The 18,955-nt window shown below is 52.8% G+C and overlaps 1 protein-coding gene across 1 annotated transcript in view; it reads right to left on the bottom strand.

The window, feature by feature from the left end:
• The window catches only part of NOL4L (nucleolar protein 4 like), a gene marked incomplete at its 5' end in the record, with an annotated part of 112,312 nt that overhangs the window by 56,520 nt on the left and 36,837 nt on the right, over nt 1-18,955 (bottom strand). The window contains 2 exons of the mRNA XM_081289173.1: nt 6,817-6,928; nt 12,531-12,686. Of these exons, the coding sequence (XP_081145299.1) occupies nt 6,817-6,928; nt 12,531-12,686 (268 nt within the window). The remainder of the gene's footprint in view (nt 1-6,816; nt 6,929-12,530; nt 12,687-18,955) is intronic.

Genomic DNA, 18,955 nt, shown 5'->3' with positions numbered 1-18,955 from the left:
GCTCATGAGGGCCTCTGAGGCCCTTCAAGGCATTGGAGCCTCCAACTCTGGTCTAAGCTCCCTTCCTGGTGAACACCTGCCACTGCTCCACCCCATCCCTGGCCCCATAGCATGCCACCAAAGCACCCTCAGGTACCAAATGGCTCACAGGGTCACGGGGCTCAAACATGCCTCCAGTGCCCTCTTCCCACCACCCTTCCAAACCCTGGTGTCTCTTTAATGGCACTCAGAGGAGCACTGTGCTTCCCATATATTGCTTTGGTGTCCTGGAGATCAGAGTAATGCGTGTTCTTTTTGTAGAGAATTTGCAAAGTGCAGAAAAATGTAAAGAAACATTTTTTAAAACCATAATTGCACCAAGCAGCTTGGCATATGCTTCTGTTTATTTTTTCCCTTGATTTTTCTTCTTTACATTCTTGATATCATAATGCATACAGAGAATTATAGTGCTTTTTTAAAAAAGTGGTGTGTTTTTTTTTTTTTTTTGCTTAACATTTTGTCATAGGTATTTTTGTCACCATCAAAACTCTTGCTTTGCTTTGCAAATAAGATTTTTGTAACTGTGTCATATTTTACCATAATTTACTCAAGTTATTCCCTTACGATTATATGTAGGTTGCTTCCCATTGGGGCTATTATAAACAGCACTGCAGGGAACATCTCTGTGCATAAATAGTGGTCCATATTTCCGATCTTTTCCTTTTTTAGAACTGGTTCCAAGAAATGGAATTCATGGGCCAGAAGGTAGAAATATTTGATCACTCCCAAAATCCCTGGTCAAGCTGCCGGGGAATAGTCTTGAAAACCTGCTCTTGGCTTTCTCCTGTCTGCAAGGACTTTGGGAAAGGTTTATGTTCACACGAGGTCTTTGACCAAAAGATCCCCTGTCCTGTGGATGGGCTGGGATCTGAGAAGGGTGAGGACAACTTCCCAACTAGCCAAAGCCTGCCCTCTTCCATCACCACCATACCCAGAGACAGGCCGAGTGTAAGGAATGCAGAGGCTCTTTCAGGGCAGTTTGCCACACCTGCCTCTCCAGAGCCAGCGCCCCAGTGGAAAGGGCCCCTGAAGCCATAAAAATTCTATGCTGGTGAAAGAAGCCAGACACAAAAGGTCAAATGCTGTATGAGTCCACTTGCAAGAACCATCTAGAATGAGCAAATCCATAGAAAGTAAAACGAGAGCTCCTGCGGGGTGGGGATGGGGATGGAGAGTTACTGATGGAGTTTCTATTTAAGATGATAAAAAAATTTTTGAAAACTTTTGATATGTAGGTGAGCTGGTTGCTCAATAGTGTGGATACGGGGCTGGGGATGTGGCTCAAGCGGTAGCGCGCTCGCCTGGCATGCGTGCGGCCCGGGTTCGATCCTCAGCACCACATACCAACAAAGATGTTGTGTCCGCCGAGAACTAAAAAAAAAATAAATATTAAAAAATTCTCTCTCTCTCTCTCTCTCTCTCTCTCTCTCTCTCTCTCTCTCTCCTCTTTCACTCTCTCTTTAAAAAAAAAATAGTGTGGATACAATCAATGTCTTTAAAACAGTATAATTAAACACTAAGATGGCACACTTTATAACTATTTTACCACAAACTTTAAAAAAATATCTGCAAACTTGGGCAAAATTACCCAAAGGATGAGGGCAGCTGCTGCCTGGCCAGAGTGGCAGCTCTGCAGACACAGCTCCAACAAGACGGTCCCCGTCCCCCACACCACCCAGGACTCGGGCTCCTTTGTGAGGCTGTGACTGTGCAGGATGACAGGTTTTATCAAGTTTTATAAAAATGCAGAACTTTGTCTTGCTTTTTAAAGGCCACACTGTTACACAAAAGATTTCATTTTTGTGCTTTTAGGGAAGAGGTAAATGTAGAGTTTCTCAGAAATGGACTTGAGATGCTCCCACTCCTTAGTCTCCTTTTTAAAAAAAAAAATAATAATCCACTGAATTATATCCCCAGCCCTTTTTAATTTGAGACATGGTCTTGCTAAATTGCTGAGGCTGGCCTCAAACTTGTGATCCTCCTTCCACAACCTCCAGAGCTGCTGGGATTATAGGCGTGTACCAAAGAGTCTGGCTCCTACTCCCCTTTTTAAAGAGCATCCTTCCCGGTTGAGGGGCAGGGAGATGCTGGCCACGTGCTCAGCAGCCCTGTGGTGTGGATGCCTTTGTGCCCCTCTTCCTCTCACCATGCCCTGGACCCCCCAAATTGACTGGGTTGGAGGCAACATGTCAGGCAGACATTCCAGGGATGACACTGAGACGGTGTCCCCCAGGGGACCTGTGGCTCCTGTTTGCAGATCATGGATCGTCAGAAAGAATTGCAGCTTCTGTTTCATTTCCTCCAAGATGAGCCTGTCTGGGGAGAAGCTGCTAACAGCCTGGTACTTGTGAAAGGCCACCCACGCCAAAGGCCCCTGCAGAGCTGTGGTCTCTCCCTGACGGTCACCTATGTTCTGTCTGAAATACCAGGACTTTCAGCAAGTATCATATTAATAAAATCAGATGTCATTTGACTTAGTGGCACTCATGGGCAGTGGCAGGAGTAGTCTTCCCTTCCAGAGTCTCCACAGGACCAAAGCACGTCTGGAGCTAGGAAATGGGCCGGGAGAGCTCAGAGAGAGGAAGGCGCCATGCCTGGTCTTGGGGAAGCTGGAACTTCTGGCACCAACACCCAGATACTTGGACATCACCTGTATTGGTGTGCAGTGCTTCTAGAAGTTTAAGTCCTATAGGGTGGCAGCACCTTGGTCAGCAGGGGACATTCAGCATGAGGAAAAGAGCCATGGAGCTGGCAGTGGGAGTCAGAGCTTGGCCACCACAATGAGGATAGGGAGACAAGGCTTTCTGGCAGTTGGGAGCCCCGTGAGTTCTGCATGGAGGCTGCAGGAGGCTCAGGCAGGACAGGCTCTGCAGGGGCAAAGGAATGGCTGGGGTGGGGCCGTTGGTGGGGGAGGACAGGAAGGAGGGGCCTGGAGGGGTGAGGCAGGAGCTACCCTGGGAACCCACATGGTTGTTCAGGAGCCTCCACCTGAGTGACCAGCTCATTCTCCGAGAAAGAGTAAGTGCTACTGTCCCTTGCCACTCGGGGTCTCCAACCTTACAACATGTTGTCACATCAAGGCAAACAGAAATGCACCCCCAGCGCCAGGCGTGGCTCAGGAAGCTGAGGCAGAAGGATCGTGAGTTCAAAGCCAGCCTCAGCAACTGCACGGCGCTAAGCAACTCAGTGAGACCCTGTCTCTGAACAAAATACAAAATAGGGCGGGGGGTGTGGCTCAGTGGTCAAGCGCCCCTTTCAATACTGGTCCCCCTCCAAAAGAAAAGAAATGCGCCCCCAGAGGTCCCTCTTCCCCAGAGCAGGGGCTAGATTAGGGGCACACCTGTGTCTCCTCTGCCTTCCCTGCACCCTGGACGGCCTTGGCAAGTCGGGGGCTGGTTCCTAAGGGTGGGAGGCCCTGGAATTTCCCATCCCAGGACCTCCAGATCCGCTGCTGCCCTCTTTGTTTATGCTCCTGGCGCTGGGGGAGGGAACACAGATGTCCAGGCCCCACACTCTGCTGGGGACAAACCGCTGAGCAAGGGAGGCCTCTGTTTCCTTCCTTTTTAATAGGCAGCCAGGAAGCAAGGCATCTCCCAGCAGCCCTCAGAAGTTCCCATCCTGTCCCTGCACCCCTCTCCTCCCACCTTCCTGGGTCAGGAACAGGGGCTTGCCCTGGGAGGGAGGACTAGCATGGCCTGGAGAAGGCTCTCCAGGCTCTGGCAGGGGCAGGAGAAGTGAAGAGACCCTTCCAGCTGGCAGGATGGTGCACCTCTGGCCATGAGTGACAAGGGTCTTCAGGGGGGGTCTTTGAGCGTGTGAAGCTCTCTATAGGCAACTTCCAGATACTCCCCTCTTCCCTTCCGCTCTGTCCAGGACGTGGCCCTATAAAGGGCGTGACTCTGCCTTGCTGGAGGCTGACGTGTGCCTCTCTGTGGGGCCACTAGAATGCTGACAGCCTTTTGTAGGGGACTGTGACACAACCACAGCATGGGCAGGAGACAATCTGATGCTCCCCATGTCCCAATGCGCCAGTGCCCTGTGTCATCAGTTCCTCTGATCCACCTGCCCCCTCACAGATCCAAGATCCTTGGCTGATGGAAAAGTTCTTCCCTCTGCTCTCCTGGGGGAACTAGGTGGGTGGTTTCACCTGACATTTCTTTGTGCTTTAGGTTCCTCAGTTGTGAAGCCAGGACTGAAAACTCAAGAGAACTATCGTGGCTGCTGAGCAGGAGATGCTCAGAGAGGCTCCCTACCTGCCAGGAGACACACAGCAGGAATTGGGTTACCCACAGGCCTTCTTGACCCCAAGTCCACACTCTCCCATGGCCATGCTGTCTCCCATCCCTCCACATCTTCTCTCCCTACTATGGGAAGGTCTACTTCCTGGGACCAAGAAGGGAGGGTGTCCTGAGGATGGGCAGGCACTTGCCTTTTGTCCTGCAGAAGCCAGCCCCAGGAAGAAGCTCAGAGCTGGTTTATATTCTAGGCAGCTCCTTGCCATGTGTGCACTCCCTCTCTCCCTCCTTTTCTGGAGTGGGGAAACACAGTGGCGGCCCATGAGGAGAGAAAACAAGCAGCTGGTGGCTGGGCACTGCCCTCCAGGCCACATGGATGCCCACAGGTGAGGAGGAGTGAAGCCCACAGCCCCTGGGAGGCCTTGCAGCCTTCGGTGCAAAGCTGAGGGTGGGAGGGATGCCCCCCCCACATACACCATCAGGGGCCAGCAGAGGAGGAGTCGGGGGAGCTTCAGTCACCCAGGGCAGCCCACACACAGCCCCTCTTGGCCTTGCCTTGCTCCTTTGGGCTAGCAGTTCTGTGTCTGACTCTGACAGTTGCTATGGAAACAGGACAGGAAAGGAGGGGACAGGGAAGGGTGGGCAGGATCCAGGCAGTTGCCACCAGGGCACATGCCCCTCGGGTCTAGGCCCCAGCAGTGTGGGGAGTGAGGCAAGGAGGGCCTCCAGCACATCTGCAGGCCCAGGCACTGGCCCAGCAGCTGCAGCCACTCAACCAGGGCCAGGCAGGGGCAGCAGGACCATTCAGGCGCCCCATGCATCATGGAGTCCAGCCTTCTACAGTATCCCTGTGCAGGCCCAGGGCCACCTCTGATCTCATCAGCCCTCCAGTGGGCTCCACTAATGACCCCATTTCACAGGAGAAACAGGCTCATAGAAATGAAGTCACTGGCCAGGACCCACGGCATCTAAGCTGCAGTCCTCCCCATACAGTGGCCCTGCGGCCTGCTCTCGCACTGGCCTGCTCTCTGAGGTTCTTCAGAAGCTGTCTGATGTGCCCGGACTGGGCAGCCATGGCCTCGTGGCTTCCAGGACAGCAAAGCCTCTGGATTGGTGAGTTAGCTGGGGTCAGAATTTGCTCATGTGCCTCAGGGACAATGACAATGAGGGGAAAATGCCACCTGACGCCCGTGCCCTGATGTTGAGCATCGACTTGGGCCCTGGTTGATGTTTACCCCACCCCAGGTTTGGTGGCTGCCATCTGTGGATCTGGATAAATGCTTGCCCATTATCCCCACTCTGTCCCCATCCTTAGACAAAATAACCCCAGACTTCAGCAATATTTTCAGGCCTGATGCCCAGAAGCTGGCGCAGGGCACTGGGGAGGGCCTCAAACCCTGACGAACAGCCCACCTGGGCACCATTTCCCAGGACAAAGTGACACTCATGTCAACCAAATATGCTGGCCCATCTCATGGAAGTAAAGTCAACTGTAGGCAAACTGGCCCTGTGGGATGCACAGCTTGAGGGTCTATGGGGATTGCTGGAGTGGGCTCCATGCTGGCCTCACTGAGCAGAAAAGCAGGTGAGCGCAGGCACTGGTCCAGGGATCAACTTAGCTGGTCACAAGCACTGTGCTCATTTTAGATTCTCATCAATGCCCTCAGATCCACAGACCAGAGACTACATGGGTGGGCCCAGAGATGGGGCAAACACTAGAGGGGACCATTTCTGACAGGTGTCATACATCAAAGAGCAAGAAGACACACATATCAAGTGTGTGCTCCCATCCCGAGAGCTGAAGGCCAGACCCGAGTGGTGCATGCCTGGAGAAAGAGCTGAGGGTGAGATCTGGGGGCCAGAATAATCGAGCTTCAAGAGTGGACAGGGTCCGGGGCTGTAGCTCAGTGGTAGAGCACTTGCCTGACATGTGTGAGGCACTGGGTTCGATCCTCAGCACCACATAAAAATAAATAAAGTAAAGGTATTGTGTTCATCCATAACTAAAAAAGAGGGGTGTGCTGGGCATGGTGGCGCACACCTGCAAACCAGCACTAGGGAGGCTGGAGCAGGAGAATGGCAAGTTCAAGGCCTGCCCCAGCAACTTAGTGAGATCCTGTCTCAAAATTTTTTTTAAAAAGCGGGAGGATAGGCTGGGGCTTAGGACATGGTTCAGGGGTGAAATACTTGCTTAGCATGTGCACAGCCCTGGGTTTGATCTCCAGCACCACACACACACACACACACACACACACATACACACGAATAGGGCAGGGTGCCATTTCCAACTAGAACCTGGTTGGGAGGAGAGGGGCTGGCCCGGTCCTTGAAGGGCAGGAAGAATAGGTTGTTGGCTTTTTAGTGAAACTTAACATTTAAAAAAGTTCAGACAAGGCTCTCCAGATAGCACCTTGCACGAATGCTAGCTTCTAGGAATGGGAACAATGGCAGAATATGCACTTTCTTGTGCCAGCAAAGGGCAGGCCCCTCTGTGGGAGAGCCTGCTGTCCAACAGCCCTGCCCGAGCGCGTACCTCCCCTACCTTTGGGTTCCAGGCCGTTGGAATTAAAGTGCATCCGCTTCTGGCACTCCGTGCAGCTCATCAGGAAGCGCGTCACGGCCTCTCTTGGGAGGAAGGCATAGGTCTCTGCAATCTGGGGAGGAAGGAGTTTGCATGTTACGCAGGTCCACGGGGGCAACTTGGCCCCTGGGTCACCAACATTGTGCTTTGGATTCAGGTCCTGTGGCCCTTGCCAGGAAAGGTAGGGGCAAGGGACAAGTGTCCCTTTGTGGAGAAAGGGCCAAGTGCCCTCCACTCTCAGCTATGAAAACAAGGCACCTAGTCTTCAGCCTGTGTTCTAATGAGTAATGTTGCTGTGGGAACACTGTATTGCTGCCACTAAGAAGTGAGCCTATGAGCACAGCTCCAGGGGAAGAGGAGCACCTTTCCCCTCCTCAGAGATGGATGAACTGAGACCCTCTTATAAATCCACGGACTCTGAGCTTATAAACAGAACCCAAGGTTCTACTGGCAATTTCCAGTGATAACGCACAGGTCAAGAACCTTTTTAGGGAAAGCTGGACGAGGCTGGCGCCAGAGCATCAGATTTTTTAAACTGGACAGGCTCACAGAGACTCTTCTGTTCCTGGTGACTAAGGCCTAGAGAGGTGAACTGACTCACCCAAAGTCACACAGCTCTTTAGAAGCAGTGCTCCAGATCACAGGGCCCCACACAGGAGGAGGGTGTATGCACAGGAAGGTAGAAATAGATGGAGAGACAGGAGAAGAGGCGGGGTGGCAGTGGGGAAGAGCGGGCAGCCCTCCCGGCTCACTCTAGGCTTTGGGAAACCCGCTGGCCCCGATCTGGCTGCCTGTGGGGCAACCTGGGTAACCCTGGGTTCCCTGGGCGGAAACTGCCTGCTGGCTGGTTTTCACACAGGCTTCCTGGAGCCTGGTTCCTCCCACTCCTCTCCACTAAGGGGCAGCATCCCCCAAGCATTCCTGGTCCGTGTCGCAGCCCAACTGGGAAAGTTGGTGGAGGGCGTGGGGGCCTCTCTGGACAGTGCTCGCCCTGCCTCCACTGTAGACAGCACACAGTCTGCTCCCATGGGGACACGCCAAGGCCCTGCTCCACCTTTATGATGGCCAGGAGGTGGACGTTGGGTGGGGCAGTGAGAGGGGATGTCCAGTCTTCGGACAGCCAGCCCTCTTGGAGGACCCCACCCAGTTCAGCCGCCTGCGGAGTTCCAGGGGCCACTCCGGCCAGCTGCAAATGCGAGTTAATTTTGGTGACACAATTGTTATTTCTCAGCTGATTTGATGCTCCACGGAGCAGGCAGACTCCTTGATGAGTTATCTCCCTTCCAAATTCCCTGTCTGATTGCCTTTCTCTGGAGGTCAGGGACAAGGGCAAACCCCAGCATCTCTGACTGGAGCCAGTGGCTGGAAAGCCACAATCAGAGGTGTGGCAGTCCTCCGGGGGTGTCAGGGCCCCAAGATGCCTTTTCTGTGCCTTTCCTGCCAAGACATGGATGTCTTCATTCCCAGCCTGGCACTGCGGGAAGCCTTGGGGGCTGGAGGCTCCCTCCTCTTGCACCTGCTCAGCAAAAAGGCTGGCTCTGCCGACAACCCGGCCAGGGGAAGGCGTGTGCTGGGCGGAGGAAGGCTGCGGCTGACTCTGGTCAACAAACGACCCAACAAAGGACCCCTGGACTCCCCTGAGGTGGCACTCCAGGTCAGGTCTCAGAAGAGCTGAGTGGAGGATGTGGGGAGGGACATTTGTGTCGTTGTCTGGGAAGGGAGGGCGGGGCTTGTGTCAGAGGAGCAGTCTGTCTGGACTCCGTGGAAGCTTGCTGGCTCAGCCACCCTGGGCAGAGACCTTTCTAAAGGGCTTCAGGAGGCACCATGATCTGGCTGCACTGCCAAGGGCTGTGCCCACGATGGGCAGGGATCCCTCTTGCCACATGTCCCACCAAGGGCACAGGAATGATCCCCTCTCTAGGGGTGGGAGCCAGGTCCACAGCTCTCCTGGCCTTGGCAGGGGTCCCAGCAGGAACAGGGCTGGTTGGTGTGCCCTGGGGAGGGCTCTGGTCCCACAGAGGGGTAGAAGAGGTGACAAGGCCTCAGGGCTATCTGAGGGCCAGAGAAGGGGAGGGAGGGTGCCCTGCCCAGTGGAATCTCTGCAGCCTCGCTCCCTTGTTGCAAAGTCGGTGAAGCACAGAAAGCAGCCCAGCTCTGCTGTTGGGAACACCCACGTAGAAAACACCCCCAGCCCCACCTCTTGCAGGGCTCTTTTGGTCACCCTCATGCCTTGCCCAGGACCAGCAATGGGACCTGTCTTTCTTTTTAAGTGCATGGCTGACCGGGCCACAGGACCACAAGATGAGTTGAAACCAAGAGGACAATCCCTGCAGAGGCCCTTGCCATTAGGATGGTGGTTTTCAGATGGTTTCAGGGCTATAGACCCTGTTCTAGAAATAGACTCCCAGGCTGAAGCCCACAGCATGAGACAGAGCTGCCACGTGGAAGGAGAGGAAGCTCCGGACCCCGTTCCCAGCTGGCTTCCCTCCGTGGCCTGGGCTGCCTGATGCCTTGCTCTCAGGGCCCCCTGCCTGGACGCTGAGATGCATGTGTGAATTTGCCTTTTCCATTTTTCTTAGTGGTAAAAGCTGAGACTCGCTAGCAGGGAGAGCGGGAGCTATTTGCAGAGTCGCTGACTTGCAAGGCCCCGTTTTCACTCCCCAACTCAGAGGCCGACAAAGACAGATGAGGCCAATTGGGGGGATTTGCACCACTTTACAAGATCCTCCTTCTGCCCTGCGGGTGGATTAGCACGTGGTGGGCCTAGAGCAGCTGCTGACCACATCTGGCCCCAACTCCAAAGTGGCCTGGCAGCCGGATCTGGATCTGAGCTCTGGAACCCGATCTGGCTTTCCAGAACCCTCAGGGAGCAAGAGGAAGCAACCCAGATAGGTGCAGAGACCAGGAAAGCCCTCAGAAAAAGAACCAGTCTTCTGTGAGGGTTCAGGGGACTTTGTAGAACTACCTGGCGCCTTCCCCAGACTTGGCACTGTAAGACCCCCTGGGACCCTTGGAATCTGGAGTCACCCTGTAGGAGAGGCTAAGGTGGGACTCTGCTCACAGTAGGAGTGCCCACCTACAGGCCCAACCACCATAAACAGCTGCACCCTAGGCTCAAATGCCTCCAGGCTAGGGCTTGCCACCAGTTCTCTCTGATCCACTGCTAGACAGTGGTAGGTGCTAGAAAGTTTTTTTACCACTGAAGAATTGGCCACACTTAGCACCCTGAACAAGTCTTGCCATCTCACTACCAGTTCTCGGACCCCTGTGGATGCCCCACGCCTGAGAGAATCTGAAAGGCCCGCTATGAGGCAGTCCTAGGATTAGCTTTGGCAAAAGACGTGGGGACAGATCCAAAAACTTCTTAGCCAAGATCCTACCACAAACCCTGTGGTAACAGCTGAGCCTTTCCACAGCCATTACCATGGGGTTTCCTCAGGGGCTCTTCCCACAGACACGCACAGGGTGGGGGTCCTTGTGTCTGCAGAGCATGGCTGAAGAGCTGGGCTTGGGTGGAGGAAAATGGGAACAGATGAAAAGAGGGGACAAAAGCATCTAGGCACCACCCCTGTCCCCCAAAAGAAAGAGGATGGCATAAGAAGGACGACAGATGGGGAGGGGGAGGGTGAGGAGGCAAACAGGGAGGAGGGAGGTGCGACAGCCTCCTCGGCCTCACACCCGCTGCAGGAGGCCCTGGCCTGCTCAGCTCAGCCTTGGCCCTGCTGCTAAAATTCCAGCTCTGTGCGCAGCCCAGCTGGCTCCATGCCAGCCATGTGCCAGCTCCAGGCTGGGCAGCGGGAAGTGGGGCACGCGGCAGGCATATGGACGAGAAGCCAGGAGGAGCAGAGCAAAGGGCTAGATGTCCGCTTGGCCAGGGACACAGCGCTGACAGGACAAGCCCTGCCTTGCCCTCTCCACAGCACGGAGGCCACAGACCCTGGACATGGGAGAGGCTTGGGGCTGGGTACTGAGCAGCCAGGGAAATCACATGGTCCAGGAGCCCATCTGCCTAGTCCACAGCAAGTGGCCAGGAGAGGTTGGTAGAGGGGCAGGGGGTGCACTGCTCTGGAGTTCTGGGGCCAGCTGAATGACCTCAGGCTGGTGGTGAGTCTCTGGGCCTCAGTTTCCCTCATCTTAAAGTGGGGCTAACGGCTGCATGTGCTTTATACATGCAACCTTCATGTGTGTGGAGCCACCCAGGTGGGCACAGAGTGCTGTGGGCAGAGCCCGACATGCATTAAGTGCCCAAACAATGATGGATGTGGTGCTGAGAAAGCGAGCTGGATCTCATCGATGCCAAGGGGCCCAACCAGCCCCTGCCTGGGCACCCGCCCTTCTTCTATGGCCCTCTGGGAAACACCTCAGATTCCCTTCCCCAGTCACTTCCTGAAGCACACACCGAGAGCGCAGGAGGGTGGGGAGATAATGACCAACTCCTGCTTTCCTCAGCCAGGCCCCTTGCCTGTCTGAGGCCCTTGGTATAGGAGTCTGTCCTCAATACCCATCTAGGGCAAAGGCCATCCTCTGAAGACAAGGACAACCAGATTGCTGGATTCTCTAAAAATCAGGCCATATGGGGAAATCACAGACTTATTTAGGCCACTTCTGCAGTAATCCAAGTTGTCTATACAAAGAATTTGGGGCCTCACAACTGCCTTTGGTGGGGAAGTGCAGCCTCCCAGGGCACATCTCTAGAAGCCAAGAAGGTCGACATGGGGCGGGTATGAGGACACTGGCTGACTGCCACTCAAGTGCTGTGCGACCTTGGGTGGGAGCTTAGTTCTTTGGACCACAGGACTGCCGTGAGGCTCGAAGGAGAGTAAAATGCTTGGTTTCGAGAGTTCAGTAGTGGGCCTGAGTCATGGTGACATGCTCAGCTGTTGAGGGCCACGAGGGAGATGGCGTCCAACACAGTAGGCCCCTCCTGCAGGGCAGAGTTGGTCATCTGCTCTGGCCATAGTCCCCTTGCCCTCCCCTATTTGTGGTATTTCCCATCCTACATTGTCAGCTCTGCTTAGAAGGCCGAATAATAAACCACCTTCTCCATGATGCCCATAGGCTTGGCACTGAGTGCCAGGGCTGGCAGTGTCTTTGCTGAATGCTCCGGGGACCTGGGTTCTTGCTTCCTCAAAGCTGGCCTGGGAGCGATGCATCTGCTTTTGTGTGTCTTGCCTTTGCTCTCAGCCTCCCCATCCCAAATCCAACTGGGACCTCTGAGAGAGTGGGCAGCAGGTCCTCAACTTCCCCTGGGGAACTCTCAGTACTGACGGGGCAGGGCTGTGGGGACCGGATAAAGTCCCATGTAGGAAACACCTAGACAGGACAGATGCCCAGTGTGAGCCAGCCCCCACCCCAGAGCAGGCTCAGGAGGCTGGGGCTGGAGGGGCAGGCTCAGTGGGAGCCAGGAAGAGGAGGGCTCCCTCCCTGCCAGTCCCTTCTTCCCTCCCTCTCACTCCCTCAACCTGCTTCTCCTTTGTGCTCAGACCACAGAACCCGCCCCCTCGCCCTGTGAGCCATCTCGGGCTGCCATGTCCTTGCCCTGTGCCCCCCTGGGTCCCCAAAGGCCATTTCATCACGCCTCAGCTGCCCGCCCCGCCCCCTCCCGACATGTGCAGAGCCCATGGCCTCCTGCCAAGGCCTGGGGCTGCCCGCGGAGGCAGAGGCAGGAATCTCACCGCACGGTAGGTTTTCTTCTGCCCAGCGTGCTTGGGGGCTTTGCCTGGCTCCGCGGAGCTCTCCACATGCATCGAGTAGATGATGTCAAAGAAATCTTCCACCACAGCGACCCGCTTCAGAGAGATGCCCTCGGGCTCCGACAGGCCATCTGCCCCCTGCGACAGGGTGGACAAGCCACGTTAGTGTCAGGGCTGATGGTGGGTGAGAGCTGGGCCCTGAGGCTGGGCCAGGGGTCGGGGCAAGGGTGGCGATGCTCCCCAACCCGTCTGGCACTGCCTCTCTCCCTGGGCAGGATCTGGGACCGGAGGGAGCCTGTGGAGAGGGCTCAGGGAGGGGGTGCCAGAGACGGGGCTAAGGGGACTGCGCTAACTCCACCAGCAACAATGGGCAGAGAACCACCACAGCGAAAATACAAATGGAGAAACCGAGAGGCTCCACCTTCATGACTCCAGACAGATTGTGCTGGACTCAGGGTGGGGAGCTCTCGAACCACATGCTGTGCCAAGACCATCCTGGAAGTCTCTGGGGAGGGGGTGCTAAATAGATGCAGCCCCATCAGGAGCTTGCCAATTAGCTGTAACCTTTCACTGCGGTCCTGCGCTAGGGCCCCAGGGGACCAGCTCCCATCACCTGGGTGGCTCCTGCCTCAGCCCTGGCCTTTCTGAAAAGCTTTTCACCACTGCCAGTCACCCTCCCCCCCAATAGCTAAGCGCCAGCCACAGCACCCGGGTCCTTTGTGTGTGGAGATCTACAGAATAACAGGCACAGGGCCACGTGGAGGTGGCAGGGCTGTGAGCACGGTGGCTGTGGGCCACAGCCTCTTATCAGGCTGGCATGAGTGCTGTCAGCTGGCCCCACAAGGTATGCCAGGATCAAGACAGGGTCCTCTGCAGCAAACAGTTGCTGGGCTGGCCAGCCTGCCCACCCCTGCCCACCTCTGCCTGCAGAGGTGTGAGGCTGCAGGAGAGAGGCATGTGCTGGGCGAGGCCAGTTCTGCGAGGTTGCAGCTCCTGATCCACAGAGCATGGGATGAACACGGCCCAGGGACACCAGCTTTCAGCCATCACCTCCCTAAGAGGAGTCTTGGAGGGCCTTAGGAGGCTTCAGAGATCAAGAGAAAACAAGGCAGAGTAGACTGGGGGGAAGGAGGCAGACCCCAACTGTGTCTGACACATAGTAGGTGCTCAATAACTGCTAAGTGAGTGATTGGTTATAAGTGGCATAAGGGCAGGGTAATTCATTTTTCATTATTATTATCATTATTTTTGGTACCAAGGATTGAACCCAGGGGTGCTTTACAACTGAGCCATATCTCCAGTCCTATTTATTTATTTTTGAGATAGGATCTCACTAAGTTGCTTAGGGCCTCACTAAGTTGCTGAGGCTAGACTTACAACCCTCCTGCCTTAGTCTCCCAAGTTGCTGGGATTATAGGCGTGCACCACGCACCCAGCTTGGGTAGGATAGTTTAAACACACTCTGCCCCATCATTTAAATGGCTGTGTGATCTGAGTAGTTACCTTGCTTCTCTGATCCTTAGGTCCTTCAGCTATAAAGACCCCTTCCCAGGAGATTCAGTGGGGAATAAATGAGAGGCATGTGCATACTTAGCACAGAGCCTGGCACACTGGAGCTGTTCCACAAACACTGTTATTAAGAAGTGTTTTGCAGCTGGCCAAGTTTCCTACAGGTAGGATAAAGCTGAACATTGTCACAACCCTGGGAAGTTGTCAAGGGTCAAATCCTGCCCACAGGACAGTAGCTGGGAGATGGTAGAGATGGTCTAGGACCTCAGACTTTGTAGTCCAAGTAGAATACTGGCCCTGCTGGTGCATGACGCTCACAGCACATTCTGGCCACAGGTGGGCTTTGGTCTTACCCAGCGCCCTTTAGAGTAACGTTTTACCACTACCCACCTGAGAGCAGAAAGCAGAGGGGAATAAGGGCATCTGGGCATCTCAGGGGCAGGGTACCCAAACTAGAGATAATAGACAGCACCCCTGCCTGGTGACCCTGGGTGGTGACCTTACCAGCCCTGTATTGGCCTTCCTGCAATGGCTTCCTTCCTGGTCAGAACCCATTTCAGTGGGGACTTTCCAGATAGCAGGTGTCCATGTGTCCATGTGTGTAGGTACATGTGTGCATGCATGCAGGGAAGCCATCTGCTGGTCACTTTTGCTCTGGAACTGGGCAAAGTTCTCTGAGCTTCACTTACAAGATGAGATAAAATTCTGTGACTTTTCAGTTTTAAACTGAGGTGTTACTTTTACCTCTTTCTTGGTGTTATCTCAACCCCCGTGAAGTCCTAAACCATCAATGACAAGCTTGCTGGTTAGCCAACTTGAAACTGCCTAGCACCTTCAAATACTGTCATGACAGAATGCGGAAGGGACAAATATTATGTACTGAAAATTTAAACCCAGGGGCCCTTTACCACTGAGCCACATCCCCAGCCCTTTTTGAGACAGGGTCTCACTAAATTGCTTAGGTCTTTCTAATTGCTGAGGCTGATCTGAAACCTGTGATCCTCCTGCCCCAGTCTTCAGAGCTGCTGGGATTCTAGGTGTGCACCACTGCACCCAGCAGTTAGAATACAACCAGAGGTTCATATTGGTGGTGCACCGTGTAATTCCAGCAGCTCTGTAGGCTGAGGCAGGAGGATCACAAGTTCGAGGCCTGCCTCAGCAACTTAGCAAGGCTGAAAGCAACTTAGTGAGACCCTGTCTCAAAAATGAAAAATAAAAAGGGGACATGGCTCAGTGGTTAAGCACCCCTGGGTTCAATCTCCTGGTACCAAAAAAAAAAAAAAAAAAAAAGAATAAATATAACTTGAGTTTCTATTTCTTAATCTGGGTGTGGTTATTTAGTTGTGAAAGTGTGTTCAGTTTATAAAAAGTCATTTAAGCAGAACACTTAAAACTTTTACTTTTCGGGGTATGTCTGTTAAACTTTCATATTTAAAAATGTTAATTTTTCAAAAAGTATCAAGGGGAAGTTTTCACATTTTGATAATCTGAATCCAGAGACAAAAATAAAATGAGTATAGCTACTTAAAGTAAATAGACTTCCCTGCTCCTAAAACTGTTTCAGGGCAGAATACAGATGTTTCTGGAAAAGGAAGGGGATGTAATTTGGTAGGAAGGAAGGAAAAAAGCAACCCAGCGAAGAGAGAACATTTTAGAGAGGTGAGAAAGAAGAGCCCTCTAACCAGCTCTGTGACCTAGGAGGGTCATCTTTCTTCTTTATTTATTGAAATTCAGTTTTCTTACGTATAATGTGGGCCTAAAAAGTCCTAGTTGGATGTTTGAAGGACCAAGTAATATGTGTGTCAGGTATTCGGCACATACCGACTTGGCGACTGCCCATCTCCTCCCCTGTGGACCCACCAAGTCTGAACATTTTGTGTTTGGGAATCGTCTCCCATCTCCTGTTTCTCTGACCCGGACAGATTACAAAATGGGTCCCCTGGGGTATTAACCATCATCAGAAGAGATGCATTTATTTAATTATTAAATAATATATAGGCTACCTCACAAGCTTGGAATAAGCTTTCCTAAACTCAAAGTATAACTAATTGGCCCAGGTGAAACAGTGGAATACACTGCTATACAAAGAGTTCAACCCATCTCTGTCCCAACTTCCCACCTCCATTCTCAGGCAGACTCCTATAAGCCTCGGATTTGCACTTGGTCCAACCAACCATAAAACTATCCAAGAGAAACTCTTCAGTAGCTCCCTCTTTAAAAATTGATTGCTATTTCCCCTGATGTTCAAACTTGGGTCCTATAATCTGCCTAGCTCTATGGCAGAGACATACACAGGGAAGAAGAGGGCCTCTAGCAACCATAATTCAAGACACACGAGGTCTGCAGAGCCACACCTTCAACTGTCCTCTGGCGAGCTGTGACCAGCTGGACTCCATGTGTGCAACACCCTAAGGGAAGAACACCGGGACATCTGTGTGGCCTTCAAGAACCCTGGGAAGATGGTAACAAAGGCTCTGACAGCAGTCACGTGCATCGCCATCTCTGCCCTGCCCTTCGCCCACAGAGGTAATGACCTTCCTGCTGAATGCTGCAGGAGAGGCAGGCCTCCCTACCTGGGAATGCAGACAGGGCTGCGAGGCAAAAGCTGCTAATTAAGGGAGCTGAAGGCACCTTCCATAGCCTTGGGATGTCCCTGCCAACTCACTTCTGCCTTGTACCCAAATTAGCTTCATCTAATCCATTGCTCTAAGCAAGCCACACACTGGATTGACAAAAGAAGTTCCTTTTACTCATGGGGCTGGATCAAGAAGGGACCTGGAGTCTTCTGACTATCTCAGCTTCCTGGAAATGCTGAACAGGAGTGATGGAAAGGAACCCCAGAGCACTTCATGTTTGGGAAAGTCATGATAAACAAGTCACCTGTACAGGACCAGTCACCTGTACAGGACCAGCCTCTGGGGTCTTCCTCTGTGGGGAAGAACACTACCATGGTAACATATACTCCATCCATTCCAATCATCCAACCCGCAAACAGCCGGCCAGGCCCCAGCCAATAAAACCAGACATGGCAATTGTGTTAAAAATGCTTGGCGCTATTAACTTTCTTAGATACCGGCAACTCCCTTAAATTTGGGTTCTAAACTAAAGACAGTTGTAAGCCATTGAGGAAATCATCAAATATCTACTTAAATATTGCTGATATTTCAAAACACGTGGAACAGCGGTCCTCAAAGTATGGGCCCCAGACAAGAAGCATCAGGGATTTGTTAAAAATTCAGATTTTTCAGGCTCTACTTCAACCCTACCAAATCTGATGCTCTATCACCCCCCCGCCCCCCCCCCCCGTCCCTCCTGTGCGCCCTCCCTGGTACTGGGGACTACTCAAAGGTGCTCTACTACTTAGCTACACCCCAGCCCTTTTTATTTTTAATTTTGAGACAGAGTCTAAGTTGTCTGGGCTGGCCTCAAACTTGGGATCCTCAGACTCCTGAGTAGCTGGAATTACTGACAAGTGCCACTATGCCCAAGTCTGGGGTTTTAATGGGCCCTCCAAATGATTCTGATGCCAGAGATTTGAGAACAGATTAAAATGTCTCTGATTAAGACAGGGAGGTAACTAGTAGAGAAACTGGTGCTGGCTCATTAAATATAGACATGCTCTGTGCTTCCAGGCCTAATATATTAAAATTTTCATCTCTAGTGAAGGCCAATTTTCTTAATAGTAGGAACAAAAGAATCTTATTGGGCAACATTAGTATAAATTCAAGACATTTGCCCAGAGACTTAATGTGGATTATAGATAGAAAGGGCAGGAGCCCTCCCCAACCTGACACTGGATTTTTACATTCTCCCTGGCAAAATTAATTAATACTTAAGGTCATCCCTTGACAGGTCTTTTCTGGCTTCCTCAGTTTCCTCGAATGATCTGCATGCTCATTGTGAAAGGCTTGCCATGTCTGAGGCTGCAGACCAATAGGGGTATCAGCCTGTCCCACCAAGCTATTAGACGGGCTCGCGCTGGGGTCTCATGATGATATAGGGAGTCATCCCTCAGGTCTGACTGAATCTTGCCTGTCTCCCCGCAGAGGCCAATTAAATGGACCCCTGCCCTTGATGGCGAGTGCAGTCCAATTGCTAATGGATTGCAGTTCTGTCATCCCCCTTGGAACTTTGAAGTCACTTGCTGGTAATAAGTTACATACTTATCAAGGTGGGATCACCATTTTAGGCCACCGGGGTGCCATTTAGTGCACCACCATCACTGTATTAGCGGAGTATGCCTTCCAGCGACAACAAGACCATGGTTGAGAAAAGGCAGTTAACTAGAGGGGACATTTCTCAACTGGGTTCCTTCTGTGGTAGAGGAAGAAAACACAGAAAATCCTAAGGAAATGTCCTCTTGGTGCATTTCAGATCTAGCTCTTGACAAGGCATAAAAAGCAACAGGTTGGCCATTAGAGGACAAAATCTGTAGGCAGAGCCCACCCCACGGGAAACAAACCTTTGGCAGCCACTTGTTTGGGAGCCTGGGACTTCAGGGGGTTGATTGCACAGGCAGCTGGGATGCTGCTCCATCCCATCCAGGCCAGCCCCAAAGTGGCTATTACAGGCCAAGGGACTGTGCTTACTATCAGCCACTCCTCCCAGACTCTGCAAAGTGGCTCTTCTTCCTGTCCCCAAAACCACACTGATGGAATAATTCAGCTGGGCCTGGGGTTTGGAAAGTTTGGGGAGAGTTTCCTAAAAAGTCTCATTCCAACTCCAAAGCATGGCTAAAAGAAGGCCTAAGGGGGAGGAGTCAGTCCCTGCACAGGGGCCCCAAGGGAGAGGAAAGAGGGTGAGAGGAAATTTTAAAACCACTCAAAACTGATAGAATTACAAGAAAAGCAGAAATGAAGAGCCCCATCCAGAAATTTTCTCTCCTGAGTCCCCTAGAG

Source organism: Spermophilus citellus (genome assembly GCF_964194105.1).
Source record: "Spermophilus citellus genome assembly, chromosome: 4".
NCBI classification, from domain to species: Eukaryota; Metazoa; Chordata; class Mammalia; order Rodentia; family Sciuridae; genus Spermophilus; species Spermophilus citellus.
This window is presented reverse-complemented; position numbering and strand designations above follow the sequence as displayed.